Source organism: Pipistrellus kuhlii, unplaced genomic scaffold (genome assembly GCF_014108245.1).
Source record: "Pipistrellus kuhlii isolate mPipKuh1 unplaced genomic scaffold, mPipKuh1.p scaffold_m20_p_1, whole genome shotgun sequence".
NCBI classification, from domain to species: domain Eukaryota; kingdom Metazoa; phylum Chordata; class Mammalia; order Chiroptera; family Vespertilionidae; genus Pipistrellus; species Pipistrellus kuhlii.
The window spans coordinates 79,082,454-79,103,625 of NW_023425404.1; the positions used below are offsets into that span (position 1 = coordinate 79,082,454).

Below are 21,172 nucleotides of genomic sequence, written 5' to 3' on the forward strand. Positions count from 1 at the left end.
ATATCCAGTCTACCTTTCATTATTTTTGCTCCTGCCAATCAGATTGAATCTCCCATCCTCTTTCCCTTGGATTACAATAATAGCCTCCCTTTAGCCCTTGCTATCCTTCATTCTTTTTTTCTTTTTTTTAACCTTTTTTTTTTATCCTTCATTCTTATTTTTCTTTCCACTTTTAAATCATTTTTATTTTTGAATTAGTTAACAAATATTATTATGTTGGTTTCAGGTGTACACCCCAGTGATTAGAGACTACGTAACTTACTAATTGATCATCCCACTAAATCTCGCACCCATCTGACACTGTACATAGTTATTAGAATACTATTGACTACTAGAGGCCCAGTGCATGAAATTTGTGCACAGGGTATGGGGTGTTCCTCAGCCCAGCTGCACCCTCTCCAGTCTGGGACCCCTCGGGCCTAAACTAGCAGTCAGACATCTCTTTTGCAATCTGTGACCACTGTATTCTAACTGCTCACCTGCCTGCTTACCTGATCACCCCTTACCACTGCCTACTGGCCTGATCAACCCCTAACTGCCCCCCCCCAGCCTGATCACCCCTAACTGCCCTCCCCTGCTGGCCTGGTCTCCCCTAAAAGTAGTACATTTACTTGCCCTGCCACCTTGACCAGAAGTCCTCCTTCACTCTCTTAACATAGTAGGTGGAGTGATCCTTTCATATTGCAACACTCCTGCTATCAAAGCCTTGCATATTGTATCTTTAATTCATAGTAAATTCTAGAGTCCTCACAATGACCTACAAAGCTACATGATCTGGATGTCTGTTACTTCTGACTTCACTTCCTACCGCTTCTTCCCTTTTACTTTACTCCAGCCACACTAGCTTCTTTGCTCTATTTTAGACATTTATTTCATAGCCACCACAGCACTTTTGCCCTGGCTATATCTTTAACTCTTTCTCTTCAGCTAACTCCACTTTTTTCCATTCTTTCTTTATGCAGTTGTCATCTTCCCAGTGAAATCTGTGTTTTTCCATCATGTTCCCTCTACTTGCCTGGCACTCCTGAGCTTTCTTACCCTTCCCTCCCCCACTCATCCCCGTAGTGCTTACCACTTTCTAACATACTTTATAATATAGTTCTCTCATGTTTTTATTGTCTGTCTTTTCTGTTAGAACAGGCATAATCTCCATGACAGGGCAGAAATATGTGTGTGTTTCCTCCCCCCCACCCCCCACTGTTGTACAATATTATAAGCTCTTAGAACAGAGCCTGGCACATAATAGGGTCTCAGTAAACACTTGTTTCATTGAATCACAAAATAAGTCAAAGTGATAACTAGCTTTAGGCGCAATGAATTGGGTAGCTCTATACTGAAAAACAGTATAAACCATAGTGGAGAAAAATCTGTCCTAGTTATAGTTCTGTGTCACAAACCACACCCCAATTTGTGGCCAAAACAATAATTTATTATTATTAACTTTCACAGTTTTGGAAGTTGGCAGGCTCAGCTGAGCACATACAATTAAACTGATGCCTGTAGTAGGAAGGAAGTTGGGAGCTGGTCCAGTATCTCTTTTTCCAGGTGGCATTTCCACTAGTCTAGCTTGGGCTTCCTCACAGCATGACAGCAGTCATGATTTTTCACGTGGTGGCTGGCGTAAGTCAAGTGGTAGCTGCAAGTCTTGTGGCTTTAGATGCCTCTGAGTCATTTTCACTATTGGATATGGGAATATCACACACATACAAAGAGAGAAGGAATTGATTACCTCCATCTTGAAAACAAGGTCTCATTTGTAAATTATGGATAAGTAACCTATACTAATAACAGACAAATATGCAAATTGACCTCTACAGCACCCAGAGCCAATCAGGAGTGAGCATGCAAATTAACCTGTGTGGGTAGCATGCACACATGCAGGTGCCAAGCGACTGGTGTCCTGGGAATGCCACTGGAGTGTCCGGTCCTGGGGGTGGCTGGAGTTCCAAGTCCCTTTGGTTTCTGCAGCCTCTGGACTGGAAACGGAACCAAGAGTGCGGGAAAGTTCGAGATACATTATTAAGGGAAATGAAAGTTAATCTAATCAAATGCATTATTTATATTAAGAATATTACATTTCCATTTACCTTGGTTACATGTTAACTGTTTACAAGCAGAAAATACAGTAATAAATGAATCTAAGATTTATGATCATAGAGAGATACTCATTCAGGACTTTGGTTTGAATGCATGAATAGGCGATGAAAAATGCCACAAAATCATTCTACACTTAATTTTTAATTATTTACTATTATGAGATATCTATCTAATGGCTATCATATATAAAATGTACTTATTATAAATGGATTTCTAATTTTGCTTACATATCTGTTTTTAGTGATATAAACCTGTTTGTTAACACACCAGAGAAAAATTCCACTTTCTTCTTTGGGATCAGTTCTGTCACCACCTAATGTGCATCTTTTTTTGCCCTGTGATGAAGTGCAGAGCTGCATTTCTAAGCTGGTGCCAGTTTCTTGGAAAGGAAAATCACCAAAAGGCGTTTAAAGTAGCCATTTGTGCCTAGTGTTCTTACAAAGCAACATTCAGTTAATCTGCTTCTGAACATCCAAAAATGAAGAATTTCTGGATTCTTTTTAAAATTGTGTCCTTATCTTATGCCAAAATATTAGTTCTGTTTGTACTAAGGACAATTCTAGTTCATAAAAACCCTGGACTAACTTCTTTTCTTCCATTAATTCATATTAGCCTTGGCTAAGAAATATAACTAACTTTGGAGTTTTAATTTATTTATTTATTATTTTCACTGATTCCATTACCATAATCATGTAGTAGAAGGACTACTGAACTAAAAGTCAGATGACCTGAATTTTATAATTTATAGAATATTTTTCTATTCACTTAAGCTTCTTTATATATATTCTACCTTCTTTGTGGGATATTTTAAAGATGAAATGAAGAAATGCTTTAAAAAGTAAAAACAAATAGTATTTAAATACAATGTGTTATAATAGAAAGAAGATAGTTTTATTTTTCATAATATTAAAGAAGCTAAAGACTTCAAAAATCTTTAAATTTTTCTGGAAACTATAGATGGTATATGTACAGTTCAAAATTCTAGATCCAGTAGTGAACATTTATAAGGCACATGGTATGATGTCTATTTCTCCTTCCTCATTCCTTTTATTTTTCGTAGTAGTTGTTTTCACTTTTTGCAGATAAATCTCCTTGTTTCTCCTCCCCCGCCATACCACCCAATACACACATTTACCCACAAATACTTTTGTCTTTCTTCAAAGGGAGCCACCATTAAGAAAGATGAGCAGACTGGGGCCATCATTGTGGCTAGAATCATGAGAGGAGGTGCTGCTGACAGAAGTGGTAAGAGTTTAAATGTTAAGTGAATATAGACAAGTCATGCTGCATTTCACAGATAATATTTTAATATATACATAAGAGGATAATAGTCTTTTGATATAATACAACAAAACAAGAAATAAAATATTTTTCTCTGTCTTGATATATGGGAACTTGTATAAATAAGTGAAAAATAAATCTCTTTCTACTCTCTTAGCTTGCATGGGCTTCCAAGGTTACATTGAGACTTGTTTCAGTGTTTCTGATTTGAAAGATACTACTAAAAGCATGTAGCCTTTTTTTTTTTTAAGTAAGAATTATTTTCTAAGATGGAAATTATATGCATTTCTAGACACTGAGCATAATGGTTTTCTTTGATGTTATAGTCTTTGATTCATTGCTATACAAACGCATGTAATCTGAAACTGGAGAAGCCAGAAGGTCTTCTTTTCAATCCTCAGATATGTAACTTACAGTTTCTTTTGTAGGTAACACTGCTAATTTACTGAATTTGCTATTACCCAGGTCTTATTCATGTCGGTGATGAACTTAGGGAAGTGAACGGGATACCAGTTGAGGATAAAAAGCCTGAAGAAATCATTCGGATTTTGGTAAGCTAAAATTTTATTTTAAATTATAAATCACTATATATATCCAACTAGGTTATGAATACAGGGTTTGGATTTAGCAGTCCAGGATTCAAATTCCAGCTCCATCACTTAATCCTTATGTGTCTTTGGAAAATACCTTAACCTTTTTATTGCACCAGTATTTTCAGTTACAAAATATAAATAAGAAGAGTTAAATATCTCACTGGAATGTTTTGAAGATTAAATAAGCTAAAGAGTTTATTACAGGTCCTATCCCAATTAGATGCCATTTTTTGGGTGATTTATTTATCTTTTCTTTCTCCCATCAATATAGCCTATACTTTCTATGTATATAAAATAGTAAAACTGCCTAAACTGGTTTGGCTCATGTGTTCTTACATGGATAGAGTATCAGCCTGCGGACTGAAAGGTCCCAGGTTCGATTCCGGTCAAGGGCATGTATCTTGATTGCGGGCACAACCCCAGTAGGGGGTGTGCAAGAGGCAGCTAATCAATGATTCTCTCTCATCAATGTTTTTAACTCTCTATCCCTCTTTCTTCCTCTCTGTAAAAAATCAAAGTATATTTAGAAATAAATAAATAAAATAGTAAAACTAATTTAAATGTCTTATGAAATCCAAAGCAGAATGAAATTATTTTAGGCCTTGACAATATTTATTATCAAGTTCATTTATAAAGATAAAATGAAGAGAAACTGTCCCTGTTATTTATGAAAACATATTATGAATCTACAGAAATAAAAAAAAGTTTAGTATTTCAAAACAGACCTTAGTATATGTGCATATTTAGTATAGATTTTGGTGGCATTTTATATTACAGGGAAAACAATGAAATCACTTTGTAAATGGATTGGATTAATTGATGATTCAGTTAGAAAAAATAAAGTCAGTCCCTATTTTCTACCTCATACAAAAACAAATCCCAACAAATTAAATACTCAAGTTTTTGTTTATATGATTTTTGTAGTAAAATAAATTGATAGACCTTTTTGAGGTGGCTACCTATACTTTCAATTTTTATATTTGCATATCCTTTTTGTTGTTATTGATAGTATTACAGATGTCCTCCATTTCCCCATACCCTTTTTCACTCCACCCAGCCATTGCCACACCCCAGGCCTTTACCACACTACTATCCATGTCCATGGGCTATGTTTATATTCTATGCTGAATCTCCTCCCGATCTTCACCCCCCTTCCCTCTGAGATCTGTCAGTCTGTTCCATGTGTCTAGCCTCTAGCCCTATTTTGTTCATCAGTTTATGTTCATTAGATTCCACATATTAGACATACAGTATTTGTCTTTCTCTGATTGTCTTTTTTTTTTTTTTTTTTTTTGCTTAGCATAATAACCTCCAAGTTTATTCATGCTATTGCAAAGGGTAAGAGATCCTTCTTTATTACAGCCACATAGCATTCCATGGTGAAAATCCACTACAGTCTGTTTATCCACTTCTCTACTGACTAGAGGCCCAGTGCACAAAATTCGTGCATGGGGGTGGGGGGGTGGGGAGTGTCCCTCAGCCCAGCCTGTACCCTCTCCAATCTGACACCCCTCGAGGGATGTCCGACTGTCCCATAAGATCGGGCCTAAAAATGGGCAGTCAGACATCCCTCTCACAATCCAGGACTGCTTGCTCCCAACTGCTCGCCTGTCTGCCTTCCTGATTTCCCCTAACCGATTCTGCCTGCCAGCCTGATCACCTTAACCATTCCCATGCCAGCCCGATTGATATCTAACTGCTCCCCTGCCAGCCTGTTTGCCCCAACTTCCCTCCTCTGCCAGCCTAGTCACCCCTAACTGCCCTCCCCTGCAGGGTTGATCACCTCCAACTACCCTCCCTTGCAGGCCTGGTCCCTCCTAACTTCCTTCCCCTGCTGGCCATCTTGTGGTGGCCATCTTGTGTCCACAGGGGGGCAGGATCTTTGACCACATGGGGGCAGCCATCTTATGTATTGGAGTGATGGTCAATCTGCATATTACTCTTTTATTAGATAGGAGGATAGAGGCTTGGTGCATAGGTGGGGGCCAGCTGGTTTGCCCTGAAGGGTGTCCCAGATCAGGGTAGGGATTCCCTTGGAACGTGGGGCAGCTTGAGCGAGGGGCCTGTGGTGGTTTGCAGGCTGGCCACACTCCCCTGCGACCCAAGCGGAGGCTCTGCTAATGGGATTTATTTATCTCCTATAATTGAAACTTCGTAGCCTTGAGCAGAGCCAAGCCTCCTGCTTGCTCCATGGCTGCAGCCATTTTTATTGGGATTTATTTATCTTCTATAATTGAAACTTTGTAGCCTTGAGTGGAGGCCAGGGCAGGTCAGGGCTATGGAAGCTTGGCTTCCTCCATCTCTAGGGGCAACTCAAGACTCCTGCTCTCTCCAGCTCCGTGGCTGCCATCATTTTTTTGTCAGGATTTATTTATCTTCTTTAATTGAAACTTTGAAGCCTTGAGTGGAAACCTGGGCTGGCCAGGGTGTGCAGAAAGCTTGGCTTCCTCCATTACCAGGGAAACCTAAGCCTCCTGCTCGCTCTGTGGCTGCAGCCATCTTGGTTGTATTAATTTACATAGTTGCTCCTGATTGGCTGGTGGGCATGGCTTGTGGGTGTAGTAGAGGTATGGTCAATTTGCATATTACTCTTTTATTATATAGGATGTGGCTATGGACATAGAAGTGCAAACATTCTTTCAAGCTAATGTTTAGGGATCCTTAGTATATATTCCCAGAAGTGGGATCCCTGGGTCAAAAGGCAGTTCAATTTTAATTTTATTGAGGAAACTCCATACTGTTTTCCAGAATGGCTGCAGCAGTCTACATTCCCACCAGCAGTGTACTCAGGTTCCCTTTCTCCACATCCTCTCCAGCACTTGTTTGTTGATTTAATGATGGCAGCCATTCTGGCAGGTATATGGTGATACCTCATTGTGATTTTAATTTGCATCTCTCTGATGATTAGTGACATTGCATATTCTTTCATATGTCTATTGGCCATCTGAGTATCATCTTTGGAGAAGTGTCTGTTCAGAACCTCTGCCCATTTTTTAATTGTATTATTTATCTTCCTAGTGTTGAGTTGTATCAGTGCATTATATATTTTGGATATTAACCATTATTAGAGATGTGTCATTGGCAAATATGTCTTCTTACCATGGGTTCCCCTTTCATTTTGTTGAAATGATGATCCAATTTGCTGTGCAGAAACTATTTACTTTGATATAGTCCTATTTCTTTATTTTTTTTTCTTGCCCTAAGAGTTGTATTGATGAAAATACTTCTAGTTTATTGTCTGAGATTTTTCTGCATAAATCTTCTCCCAGGCTTTTTATGGTTTCACAACTTAAATTTAAGAGTTTTACCTATTCTGAGTTTATTCTTATGTATAGTGTAAATTGATAGTCTAGTTTCCTTTTTTTTTTGTTTGCATGTACCTGTCCAATTTTTTCAAAATAATTTATTGAAGAAACTGCCTTTACTCCTTTGTATTCTCTTGCCTCTTTTGTCTAGTTTTACTTGACCATAAAGATATGGGTTTATTTCTGGGCCCTCTATTCTGTTCCATTGATCTGTATGCCTATTCTTGTGCTGGTAATAGGTTGTTTTGATTGCAGTGGCTTTGTAGTATGGTTTTCTTATCCGGTATTGTGATTCCCCCCATTTGTTCTTCTCAAGATTACTGTGACTATTAGTGGTCTTTTTTGCTTTCCTATACATTTTTGAAATATTTGTTTTAGATCTGTGAAACATGCCATAGATAATTTTTTGTTTTGTTTTGTTAATCCTCAACAGAGGATATTTTTTCCATTGATTTTTAGAGAGTGAAAGGGGAGTAGGGGGAGGAGGGATGAAGAGAGAGAAAGGAATATCGATTGAGAGAGACACACCAGGGCAGTTGATCAAATGTGCAAGCCAGATATGTGACCTTGAACCCGAGACCCTTCTGTGCATTGACTGATGATTTAATAACTGAGCAACACCAGCCAGGGTGCCATTCATTTTTTAATAGGGATTGCTTTGAATCTATAGATTGCTTTGGGTTATATAGACATTTTAATAATGTTAATTCTTCCAATCCATGAATATAGTATATGCTTCCACTTGTTTGTATCTTCCTCTATTTATGTTGAAATCTCTTATAGTGTTCTGATTACAGGTCTTTTACCTCCATTAAGTTTATTTCTAGATATCTTTTCTTTTTTTCTTGCAAAGGTAAATAGGATTGTATTTTTAGTTTCTCTTTCTGAGAGTTCATTGCTGGTGTATAAAAATGCCATCAATTTCTGCATGTTAATTTTCTATCATATTAATTTGCCAAATTCATTTATTAAATCTATCAGTTTTTGGTGAAGTCTTCAGGTTTTATAATACAATTTCATATAATGTGGTAATATTACAGTTTAACTTCCTCCTTTCCAAATTGGGTGCCTTTTCTTTTTTTGTCTGATCACTGTGACTAGGACTTCCAATACTATGTTGAATAAGAGTAGTGAAAGGGGTCATCCTGTCTTATTCCTGATCTTAAAGGAAACACTTTTAGTTTTTGTGATTGAGTATGATGTTGGCTATAAGATTGTCATACATGGCCATCATTACATTGATGCATGATCCCTCTATTCCTACTTTGCTGAGAGGTTTTTTTTAATCAAAATTGGGTCCTGGATTTTGTCAAATGCTTTTTCTGTGTCTTTTGATATGATTACATGATTTTTATACTTCATTTTTTTATATGATATATCACATTTATTGATTTGTGAGTATTATACCAACCTTGCACCCTCCAAATAAATCCCACTTGGTCATGCTGTATGTTCTTTTTAATTTATTGTTGGGTCTGATTTGCTAATATTTGTTAAGGATTTTAGCATTTTTGTTCAAAACAGATATTAGCCTATAATATATTTTTTTGTGTATTGTTTTTATCTGGTTTTGGAATTAGAATAATGCTATCCTCATTAAAATAGTGTGGCTTTAGCCAGTTTTGCCCAGTGTTTAGAGCACTGACCCAAGGACTGAAAGGTCACAGATTGGTTCTAATCAAGGGCATGTTCTATCACTGGCCTGGGTCAGCATGCTTGTGGAAGGAAACCAATCAATGTGTCTCTCTCACATGGATGTTTCTCTCTGTCTCTATCCTGCCCTTCCACTCTTTCTAAAAATAAATGGGAAAAATTACCTCATGTGAGGATTAACAATAACAACAACAAAAAAGAATGTGGATGCCTTCTCTCCTCTTGAATTTATTGCAGTAGTTTGAAGAGGATAGGTGTTAGTTCTTCTTTCAATGTTTCATAAAATTCACCTGTAAAGCCTTCTAGCCCAGCACATTTGTTTTCTGGGAGTTTTTAAAATTATTTCTTCAACTTCATTAGGTATTAATCGACCTATTAAGGTGTTCTGATTCTTCCTGATTGAGTTTTTGTGTGTTTCTAGGAATTTGTCCATTTTGCTTAGTTTGTCCAATTTGTTGACATATATATTTTCATAGTATTTTCTTACAATCCTTTGTATTTCTGTGACATCAGTTGTTACTTTGCTTCTTTCACTTATGGATTTTACTTGGGCTCTCTGTCTTTGGTTCTTGATGAGTGTGGCTATAGGTTCATCAATTTTGTTTATTTTTTCCAAGATCCAGTTCTTGGTTTCATTGATCTTTAGTATAGTTTGTTTGTTTTTTTGTTCTCTATATTTACTTCTAGCCTGTTTATTATTTCCTTCCTTCTACTTATGCTGGGATTTTTCTTGTTGTTCTCTTTCTAGTTCTTTTAGTTGTAGGGTTAGATAGTTCATTAAAGACTTTTTTTTGTTTCTTGAGGTAAGCCTGTGATGCTCTGAACTTCTGTCTCAGGACTGCTTTTACTACCCCATAAATTTGGGTTTGTTGTGTGTTCATTTTCATTTGTTTCCAGGAAGTTTTTTTTATTTCTTCTTGGATCTGATTGGTAATGCATTCATTGTTTAATAATATGCTATTTAGCCTCCATATATTTGAAATTTTTGAGTGTTTTTATTTACTTGATTTCTAGTTGTTTGCCATTATGATCTGAAAAGATGATTGATACAATGTTCCTGAACTTATAGAGAGTTATTTTGTGTTCAACATGTGGTTTATATTTGAGAGTGTCCCGTGTATACTTAAGATGAATGTATATTCTGCAGCTTTGGCAAGAAATGTTCTGTAAATGTCAATTAAATTATCTGATCTAGTGTGTCACTTAAGGTTGAAGTTTCATTTCTTATTTGTTTTTGTTTTTTTGTTGTTGTTTTTTGGGGGAGAACTATCTAGTGATGTTGGTAGGGTGTTAAAGTCACCTACAATGACTGTGTAGCTATTGATCATTCACTTACAATGTTCTCCAAGAGTGTTTTTTAAAATAATATATTTATGTGGTCCTATTTTGCTGCATACATGTTTGTCAGGGTTATGTCCGCTTGTTAGATTGATCCTTTAGTATTATGTAGTGGCTTTTTTTATTTTTATTAAATTTTATTGTTCAGATTATTACAGTTGTTCCTCTTCCTTCCCTCCCATAGCTCCCCTCCACCCTGTTTTTACCCCACTCTCTGCCCTTACCTCCCCCTCCACTGTCCTCATTTATAGGTGATAGGTGTATGATTTTTATCCAGTCTCTTCCCACACCCCCCACACCTTTTTCCCCCTGAGGATTGTCAGTCCACTCCCTTTCTATGCCCCTGATTCTATTATATTCACCAGTTTATTCTGTTCTTCAGATTTTTTATTCACTTGATTTTTAGATTCACTTGTTGATAGATATGTATTAATTGCCTTCCCCTGCTGACCTGATCACCCCCAAAGGCCCTCCCCTGCAGGCCTGGTCCCTCCCAACTGCCTTCCTCTGCAGGCTTGGTTCCCCCCCCCCCCAACTGCCCTTCCCTGCAGTCCTGGTCCACCCCCAACTACCCTCTCCTGCAGGCTTTGTTCCTCCCAACTGCCCTCCTCTGCAGGCCTGGGTCCCCCACAACTGTCATCCTCTGCCAGCTATCTTGTGTCCACATGGGCAGCCTTCTTTTGCATTGGAGTAATGGTCAATTTGCATATTACCTCTTCATTATATAGGATTTTCCATACATTAAAATACCTTCCCACATAAACACAAACTAGAAGAATATGAAGGGATTATAAAGAAAACTTTTGGCCGAAACCAGTTTGGCTCAGTGGATAGAGCGTCGGCCTGCAGACTAAAGGGTCCCAGGTTCCATTCCAGTCAAGGGCATGTACCTTGGTTTTGGGCAAATCCCCAGTAAGGGATGTGCAAGAGGCAGCTGATCGATGTCTCTCTCTCTCTCTCTCTCGTCGATGTTTCTAACTCTCTATCCCTTTCTCCTTCCTCTCTGTAAAAAATCAATAAAACATATATTTTTTAAAAAAAGAAAGAAAACTTTTGCTTTCTCTCTACCTATGCAATTCAGTATTATATGAATTATTAATAAGATTTGTGAATTACTTTTATGATAATCAGTAACAATGATATTGTTTTGAAGTCACTCTTTTATAAAATTATAATATATACGATTAAACCTATTTTATTCAAGACTCTGTACTATATTGGAGCCTTCCTAGGCTTACAAAAGCTGATTCTATGCAACTTTTCCCAGCATGGCTACCAGTGACTTCACACTGGTAAATTGACAAATGAAACAAATCAGGGCTTTTTTTTTTTTAATAAAACACAGTCTGTTTTACTAGAACACCATTGATAGACTCAGAGAGATCTATTTTTCCCTTTATCTCTCCTTCCCTGCCTCCTTCCTCCCTGTCTCTCCCTGTCTTTCTCTTTTCTTCCCTTCCTCAGACTTCTTAGATATGTTTTAGATATTTACTGCTTTTATAGAATTTACAGTTAGCAAAGATAACAGATATTAAGCAATTGTATAAATAATTATTTAGATATGATAAATGCTAGTAAAGGAGAAGAATAAATAGAAAATGACATGAGAGAGTTTATTAAAGGGAGATCTACTCTTGTCTGAGTTAGCAAAGACTTTGGGGTATTGTTGCTTGTTGTAATTAAATTTGAATAGTCAATCTTTTAATCTTTTAATTTATTATTTGGTATTTTACTCACTAACCAGAATATAATAGAGATGAATGTTCTTTACTATTTTTTCTGGATGATGATATGTTTTTGTGTATGTGGATGCTGATACTTAAATGGAATAGTCTGATCCTTGAACATTATCTGTTCTCCACATTTATTGTTGTCTGTAGAAGGCACTATGCATAAGTAACTCGACATGGATGGTAATATATTCATCGGCATTTTAAAAGTTCACAAGGAAGTAAAAGTGGGTTTAGTGGTTGATGTTTTTTAAATTATTTGACAAACTTTAGTGCTTTCTTATGTTACAGGAATTTATACGAAAATACTTTTCTCAGTTTGATCTCTCTAAGAATAGAAATCCCAAGCTTGTAAATTTTCAGATACACTTAGTTTTCTAGCTATTTTTTCTTCCCTCTCCTTGGCTCTAGAAGTTTTTTTTTTGTTTGTTTGTTTGTTTGTTTTTAATAATTCTTTCCTCTTATAATCAGGCTCAGTCTCAGGGAGCAATTACATTTAAGATCATACCCAGCATCAAAGAGGAGACACCATCTAAAGAAGGCAAGGTAATTATTACTTTAAAATCTTTCCTGTGGAGGGTGCAAGGGCTAATGGGTTTTTCATCTAATACATATCTCCTTTGTCATGGCAAGTTTATTTTAATATTTTTTTTCCAATTGTTCTTAAATTAGAGTTAGAAGAATATTGGGCGTTTGATATTTTTTATATTTATTCATTTTAAATAAAACTTTCTTTCAGATGTTTATCAAAGCCCTCTTTGATTATGACCCTAATGAGGATAAAGCCATTCCATGTAAGGAAGCTGGGCTTTCTTTCAAAAAGGGAGATATTCTTCAGATTATGAGCCAAGATGATGCAATGTGGTGGCAAGCGAAGCATGAAGGTGATGCCAATCCCAGGGCAGGCTTGATTCCTTCGAAGCACTTCCAAGAAAGGTGAGCTACGGGCATGTATGATGGCCTTTCTTCAGCTGACCTTTTGTTCTCTGCAAAATATCCCTCAAGCATAGTTGTGATAAAATAAGCACTAAAATCTTGCCTTAGAGTCCTTTATCCCTCAGGTTTGGATTTCTGTTTTGTCTGAGTATGAATAATGACCAAAAATAATATGACAGTTCCAGATCATATTTGGTTTTTGTTATGAAGCAAATGGAAAATCACACATTAATATCTGAAACTGGATTGATGTGAAAGATGGCAAAAGTTAGAGTGATTTTGGAGTGGAAATAATTTATAAAAATTTGAAGTTAGAGAATTCAGTTCTTAATTTGAATAGATTGCATTGTGTTCCTTTCCCCCTAACTTTCCAGCTCTTTCTTAAGACTTTTAATATTTTGGTGTTATATTAACCTTGGATCTGTACTGAAAATTGATAGGCATATTCACCTTCTTTTCCTCCCAGGAGATTGGCTCTGAGACGACCAGAAATAATAGTTCAGCCCCTCAAAGTTTCCAACAGGAAATCATGTAAGTTTGTTAATAAGAATGCAGACTAACCAAATCTTGGTGTTTATTTTTTACTATTAAAGCAGGTATTTGTGATAGAATGACAGGTCATATTACCTTCTGAGAATTTTTGGATCTATATTTTAAATAGATTAGAGTGAATCTTTTGAAGAAAGGGGTGTTAGGAGTAATTTCTAATAAATCCATGGCTCTTTAAGAAAAGGACTAATAACTACAGCTCTTTTGAATTCTGGATTTAAGTATTTTATTTCTCCAAAGCCAGGAGGTTTGGGTAAGATATTTCTTGGTAAAGATTAAGGGGAAAAATTCACCACATTCTTGGACACAAAAGCAGTTGTGCCTAAGAACAATTAATTGTTCTTCCTCTTAGTTACCCAGAAATCATAGTAACTCTGATCTTTTACTTGTCTGTTTGGAATTGTTACCAGAATAGATTAGAATAAAATAAGAGTAAGAAAAAAAAATGACATAAGATAACTGAAAAATATAGCGTAGATTTAGGTGCCTTTTTTTTTCCAGCCCACCTTTCTCTCACTTTCCTTTACTTCCCATCCCTCAAGTCCCCTATCCCATAAATTTCCTACTTCTTCTCTTCTAAATGTTTAAGGCATTTTAAGAGTTTAAAAAAATCCCTTTGTTTTCAGCATGGAAATTGTACATTAAAGGGCAAAATGAAAAAATAAATGGTCCTAGAATTTTATACCAACATCTGTTTTTAGTATTGTTGCATTTTTCACATCTCCTGTTATTTCTGTCAGTTTGTAGAAGCTTATAGCCCAGGAATTACATCATTAGAGAGCCAAACTACAGTCAGTATAAATCTCCCGAGCAAGCAAATACTTCAAGTGCAGCACTAATTCAAAAGCCTGCTTGTTCTTGCTCTGCCTAGTCTGGGCAGAAAGGCAAAAAAGCAAACAAACAAACAAAAAACCTAAAAAACCTGTAGAATGTCACATGTATTGTGACATCAGAAACTGAAAGTTGAACTAGAACGATGCATTATTTTAAAGTGTGATGAATTTTCACTGACAGCTCATCCAGTTGAAAGGACCTTTGAGACATCCATCTCACTTGCTCTATGAGAAGTTTAAATTTGGGGTCTGCACATTTCTAATATATCTGGTGCATGTGAGATAAAATATATATAACTTAAAAAAGAAATTAATGTGATTCTCTTTGAATCTGAATCCATACTCAAATTAGTATAATTTGATATAATTAGAAATTTTCATTTATTTAAAAATATTGATAAATATTTCTTTAAAGAACTATGTAAGTTGAATAGGTCGTCTTTATAATACATTTCCCAGACTGGTTTCAGTATAGATGTGCACGAATGTGAAGTGGGGAGTGTGAGTGTATGTTTAAGCAATAATTGTAATGAAGGCTTTTTCCATGCTAATTTGTGTAATTTTTTATGTTACTACTTCATTATTTGAATTTGAGAAATATTTATTGGAGGATTTATTTTTACTGAAATGTCCTCATTTAGATGTTTTAGTATTTTTCTCTCTCTCTCTCTCTCTCTCTCTCTCTCTCTTTTTTTTTTTTTTGCCTCTTTAGTATTATATAAAAATACTTATCCTCCTTTCACCTTCCTTCCTTATGTTTTTTTTTCTTTTCTTTCTCTTTACCTCTTTTTTAAAATTTTTATTAAATTCTGATTCACTGAAAAAAATGCATTGTTTATTTTCATTAATGGATATTATTTATTTTGAATAGAAATAAACCTGGCCAATATTATCTCAGTTAAATCACGAGTATATTATATATATATATATATATATATATATATATATATATATATAATATATATATATAGCCATGTTCAGAGATAGTATATTTTTATGAAAACTAAGTAGAAAGCTAATAACTTTATTCTAAAATAATTAAAATTCAATTTTATAAGCATTTTTAGTGCAGACCCCAATAGATATCGCCAAATTGCCCTCAGTGAGATTATACTAGGTAACAATACCATCCACAGTGGATGGCCATCATTCATTCATTCATTCATTCATTCAAATGACTTGCCATTGGCCAGTTGGGGCAGAGGGTACATGATGAGTCCCTCTGCAACTCCCAGGGACTTACAATCTTATTATTACCAGACTAGATTAAAATAGTTAACAGTCTTCATTGTTTCTTTTCTTTCCTGTCTCATCTTCTTTAGCATCAACAAACTAGCATGAATAAATACAGTGTTTCAGAACAGTGTCTGATATAATTCACATAAAATACATGTTTTAACGCATACCACCAGTGGTTTTCAGTATACTTACAAGCTTCTGCAACCATCACTATTATTTAGTTCTAGGACATTTTCACCACCCCCAAAAGTAACCCCATTAGCAGTCACTTTCCATGATTTCTTGCCTCTAGCCCATGGCAAACATTAATCTATTTTCTGCCTCTATGAATTTACCTATTCTGGACATTTCATATAGATGGAATCATATAACGTATGACCTTTTATAACTGACTTTTTTCATTTAGCGTAATGTGTCCAAGGTTCATTCATATTGTAGCATGGGTCAGTGCTTAATTTCTTTTTATGTCTGAACAATATTCCAGTGTATGGCTTGGATCTTTCACACTTAGTTTAAGCATTCACCAGTTGATGGGCATTTGGGTTGTTTACATCTTTTGGCTATTAGGAACAATGCTGCTATGAACATTCATATTTGACTTTTCTGTGAGGACACATGCTTTAATTTCTCACGAGTACATACCTACAATGCCCTAACAAAGTTAAACATGGTAACTATATGTTTAACTTTTTGAGAAATTGCCAAACTGTTTTCCATAGCAACTGCATCATGTTACATTTCATCAGCAAAGTATGAGGGGTTCCAACTTCTCCACATCCCTGTCAACACTTGTTATTGTTTGTCTTTTTAATTATAGCCTTCAGCATGGGTGTGAAGTGGGATCTCACCGTGTGTTTTTTTACTTTATTTTTATTGTTGATACTATTGCAGATGTCCCTATTTTGCCCACCTCCACCAAGCCCTTTCCCTCTTCCCTCTGGCCACCACCACACTGTTGTCTATGCATATGTGTTCTCTGGCTAATCTTCATTTTGAAATTTTTGTTGTTGTTGTATGAGAAACCATTAAACTCAAAAGTTATGCAATACTCATGGTCCTGGTTCTGAACATTTTAAAAGGCATTTAAAAGCACTGTGTTTTGTAACCTGTGTATTTGATAGTGATATAACTAAATTTTGTAAAGGCCATCTGACTCAACATTTCCCAGACTCCAACATTTAGCCCTTATTTGGAATAAGACATTCATGTCATCATGCCCTGGGTTAAATTATAGAATAAGGCTGTGAATAAAAACAAAGATGATATAAAATCTTCTATTTTTATTACTCTAATAATTCATGAAATAGGTTTTTAAAAAGTATACAATTTAATGCAAAATGTCTAAAAGAATAATTTTGTCATGTTGGTGTTAACACATTTATGAAAAAAATATTCATGCTGATAAAAAATGTTCTAAGTGTATTTAAAATCTAGTAAGATATTGGTAGGCATAGAATTTAGAATAATGACTTCAGTGAGGTAATAGTATATATCAAATTGGGCAGTTAACACTTCACAAAGTGGTTGCCTGTATTACTATGATTTTACCCTTTATTTCATTTCACGGTGTATCGTTGTAACTAACGTTTGCATGGAGAAAAAGTTCATAGATGAGGGCTTGGCACTATAGGGGTTCAGTTGATGTCAATATAGAAGTGAAAAGGACTAAAGAATTCTAGTCCTCGCATTTTTTTGTTTATATTTTTTTCATTTATATTTGTTCCGAATTGCTGGCTCCTGGCTCCACGATAAATTAAATCCGGAGCAGAGATAATGCCAACCTCAACACTACCATCCTTATGCAAAGCTTTTAAGTGTGGGTGATGTCATCTTTGCCGCTTAGTTATTTCCTCTCCTTATCTAATATGCACCCAGAAAATAGACTTCTTAAACAAACTAATTTGCCTTTTAAAGATGAAACATACTAGTACCTAACTAAAAACTAAAACTTGAACTCTTAAATCAAACATTCCTAAATCTTAGAGGCTTGATATAGGGATTCATTTACTCTTCCTCCTCCTGTTTTTTGTTTTTTGAAGAATTGTTTACTTAACAAAGAAATTATTAATAGAATTCTGTGCTCCCTTCCCCTCGCCTTCATCTAATGATAGGCTCACACGTGGAGACAGAAGAGCAGACCCAGAGCTCCGATAGGTTTTTTATGGCCATCTTTTAGGTTATTATATGAAAGACACACGTTAAGTGTTTTTGAAAATGAGTAACAGTGTATTTTATGTCTTATGTAGCATATAGGAATGGTTTTCATCACAAACTTGGTAACTTGCAATTCTTGTGTCGATATAAAGTATTCTGATTTTCTGCTAAAAGCTTATTTTTATAATTCAGTTGCATTTATAAAGCAGTATTATATCATCTAATCTTTAAAAAGAAATATGAATTTCTTTGACTACTTGAAAGATATTTCCATTCCATTGAAATTGAAGTATTTAAGTTAAAAAATAGTCTTCCTACTAGCATAAATATTAATGCAACTTTAACTTCAATAGGCTGTAATTTACATTTAAATCCAGTTATATGGTATTCAGAAAAGGCTCTTATTCATATAGCAAAATATTCAGATAGTCCCTATATCAAGCTTCTAAAATTTTTTAAGAGTTTAAGTTTTAGTTTTTAGTTAGGTATGAGTTTTGCCCACATAGATATTTATACTACTTAGCTTTCACTTTTAGCTATCAAGATACAAATATCTGAAAATTTCTAACACCGCTGATTTCATATCATGTGGGTAAAAATGATCTTTAACTGCAGCCAAAAGTTGTCCATTCAAAGACAAGCATTTTGTGGATTGAAGATCACAATTTACCAACAACCGAATTTAAACATTGACTAAACAAATGAGTTCCAATATCCTGGAAGGCCAAATATTTGCAAATAATACATATAATGCTACTCTACAGGTTGTTAATACAACTTTCGAGTTAAGTAAGCTCCTTCCTCCTAGCATCTTAAATAATGTTTATTTAGTGTGTTCACCCATAAATCTAATTCATAAATTAAAAATTAACAAATAGAGTAGATGGCTTATGTTCTTATATTAATTTTTTTTTGTCTAAAACATTGTCAAATATTTTCTTAATATTGGTGAGATTTTGTGTAGCAGAAACATAAGGGTTTCTAGAAAACAGTAAAAGTATTTTTCCCCTAACACTAATTGGTACTCTTTGGAGATGCCAACGTTTAGTTTGTGTGGCAAGAGGTACAGATGAACTGAGCTGTTAATTGCATGTCTGATTACTTAATGTCATGGGATGATTGACGTGAAGGCCTTTCTAATTTTATTGCTCACTTTTTGCCTCAGTAAACTGTGTTCTTACGTATATGAATATGTTGCTTATAAAGCACTAGCAGGGGATGTGCTTTTAGCTTTTCCGTATGAAGGATTCTAGGTCATACTCTCTCTTGTCTTTTGTCTGGGGACGCCGTGCTATGCAGGTTAAGAAGTGATGAAGGTTAGGGGTCTGGTCAGTGGTCATGATTATTGCAGACCTGAAGGGGAGATTGCAGTGCAGGAAGATAAGGACGTGTAAGAAAGCCATATCTAGGGTGGCCCTATCACACCTACCCAGGTGCCATTTCCCTACTTGTCCAGGATATTAGCCATGTCTTCTTCTGAGTCACCTTCTATGTAGCAGCTTGGGAAGCTCTCCTGCCCTGCCTCACAGAGCTCATCAGCTATTTTTCATGAGAGCTTTTCCATTCTTGACAACAGCAAAATTGTTCTTTGTGACCTGTTGGCCTTTCTTTGCCTTTTATAATTTTCCCATCCTGCTCTTCAGTGCTTGAAGGTGTAGAGAGTGGATTCCTGATGAGGTTGGGGAGAGGAGCTGACCGGGCCCCGCCCTCCTGTCAGGTTGAAGCTGCCTGGTTGGGGGGCAAGAGGCTGGCGTGGTGGGAGGCAGTGGGAGTAGGCAGGAAACTTAAATGTATTTGCCTTAATTTCTCCCCCATCTTGTATTTTCTAGCTTGAGTTTAAGAAATTAAAAAGCATGATAGTATTGCATGGTGACTGAAACTCAAATCTGGAGCCAGACTGCATGGGTCCAAATACCAGTTTTGCCACTTCTGAGACCTTTGTTTCTCTATATCTCTGATACAGTAAAATGGGGGAAATAGTATTTACCTCATAGAGTTGTTGGAGAATTAAATAAGTTTATGCATGTAATGTATACAGAAAAGTGCTTTACCATAGTAAGAATCATGCCAGCATCCCAACTCTCTTCCAAGATCAACCTTTTATGTAGTTTTCCTCTTTGTTCAAGACGGTAAGTATAAGGAAATGTTCCTTTGCTTTTCCTACTGGATATCTGGTAATATCCAAAGATACTTTGTATTGGAGATATGCATGTGTGTTTTATTAAGCTAAATACCATTGTCTTCCTACTTAATTATTAATGGAGGAAATACTCTTTTTGAGGATTTGTGCAGTATTTTTCTTAGAATATAAAATACACATATACTTATATGTAATGTAAATTAGAAATGTTTATTTTTATTGTGAGTTAGTTTTGTTGGTTTAATTTTTGGGTTTTGTGCATGCGTGTGTGTGTGTGTGTGTGTGTGTGTGTGTATGACATTTATCATCTGCTTCACCTGGCACTGGTTCTTTAATCAATCTATCCTATTGTTCCTGTCAGAAAATATACTATTTAAAGTCTGCTTTGTGGCGGAGTGTCTGAGGTTGAGATTGATCAATTTTAAGCACCACTTGGATTATTTCCATAATCCTACTTGCTTGGCTTGGCTAACCCATACCATATTGTTTATTGCTTGTTTTCTAATAATTTGCTTAGATACACATTGCTTTTCAGAGCTACTAAGAAATGAGTATGAGTGAACTCACAATGTGGGCACCTCATAATATGAACCTGAATAATAATGGTTTGCTTGTCACTTTGCTAATAGTGTTCAAATAGAACCAGTACAGTTTGAGGACACATAGGCATGTGAAAGTAAAAATGACATGGTATACACTTCCTCCTAAGTGTTTTCTCTAACTGCCAATCTGTAGTTTGGAGACAGAAGGGAGCAGAGAACAGTTATGATCAAACCTATTCGCTCTGTAAGGTCATGAAGCAAAATATGTTCCACCTTGACTTGTGGTTAGATTTTGCTTCTGTTAAGTTGCCGGCTCTTTTTCCACCTTTACCTCAAGGTGAATTTCCTAAGTCAAATTTGACTCTTAAATTACTTACTGTCCTATGAGTAATTTAAGAGTTGTTTAGGATTACTTTTAAAAATATCTTTCATCAAATTATATGGACAGAATGAATATGAAAGGTTTTGCCTGACTCATTTTACATGTGTAATAAGTTGATAATTGTTAGACTATTATTCAGTTTACAAGATATTTAAACATTTTAGGGGGAAATTGGTTAAAATGTTTGGGTTTGGGTGTTTTTTTTATGTTTTTTTTGTTGTTGCTATTTTTATCATGAACTATCTTCAATGTTGAACAGAAAGATTAGATTACAGACAGAACTCTTTTATTAAAAAAATATGATGCCCTGCCGAAATCAGTTTGGCTCAGTGGTAGAGCATTGGTCTGCGGACTGAAAGGTTCCGGTTCGATTCCGGTCAAGGGCATGTACCTTGGTTGC

At 35.7% G+C, this 21,172-nt stretch overlaps 1 protein-coding gene across 3 annotated transcripts in view; it reads left to right on the forward strand.

The window, feature by feature from the left end:
• Window positions 1–21,172, forward strand: part of MPP7 (MAGUK p55 scaffold protein 7) — a 229,872-nt gene that overhangs the window by 148,555 nt on the left and 60,145 nt on the right. For all 3 annotated transcript variants that reach the window (XM_036453195.2, XM_036453239.2, XM_045585883.1), the window contains 5 exons: window positions 3,261–3,342; window positions 3,844–3,929; window positions 12,469–12,543; window positions 12,737–12,933; window positions 13,400–13,464. In XM_036453195.2, coding sequence (XP_036309088.1) covers window positions 3,261–3,342; window positions 3,844–3,929; window positions 12,469–12,543; window positions 12,737–12,933; window positions 13,400–13,464 — 505 coding nt within the window. The remainder of the gene's footprint in view (window positions 1–3,260; window positions 3,343–3,843; window positions 3,930–12,468; window positions 12,544–12,736; window positions 12,934–13,399; window positions 13,465–21,172) is intronic.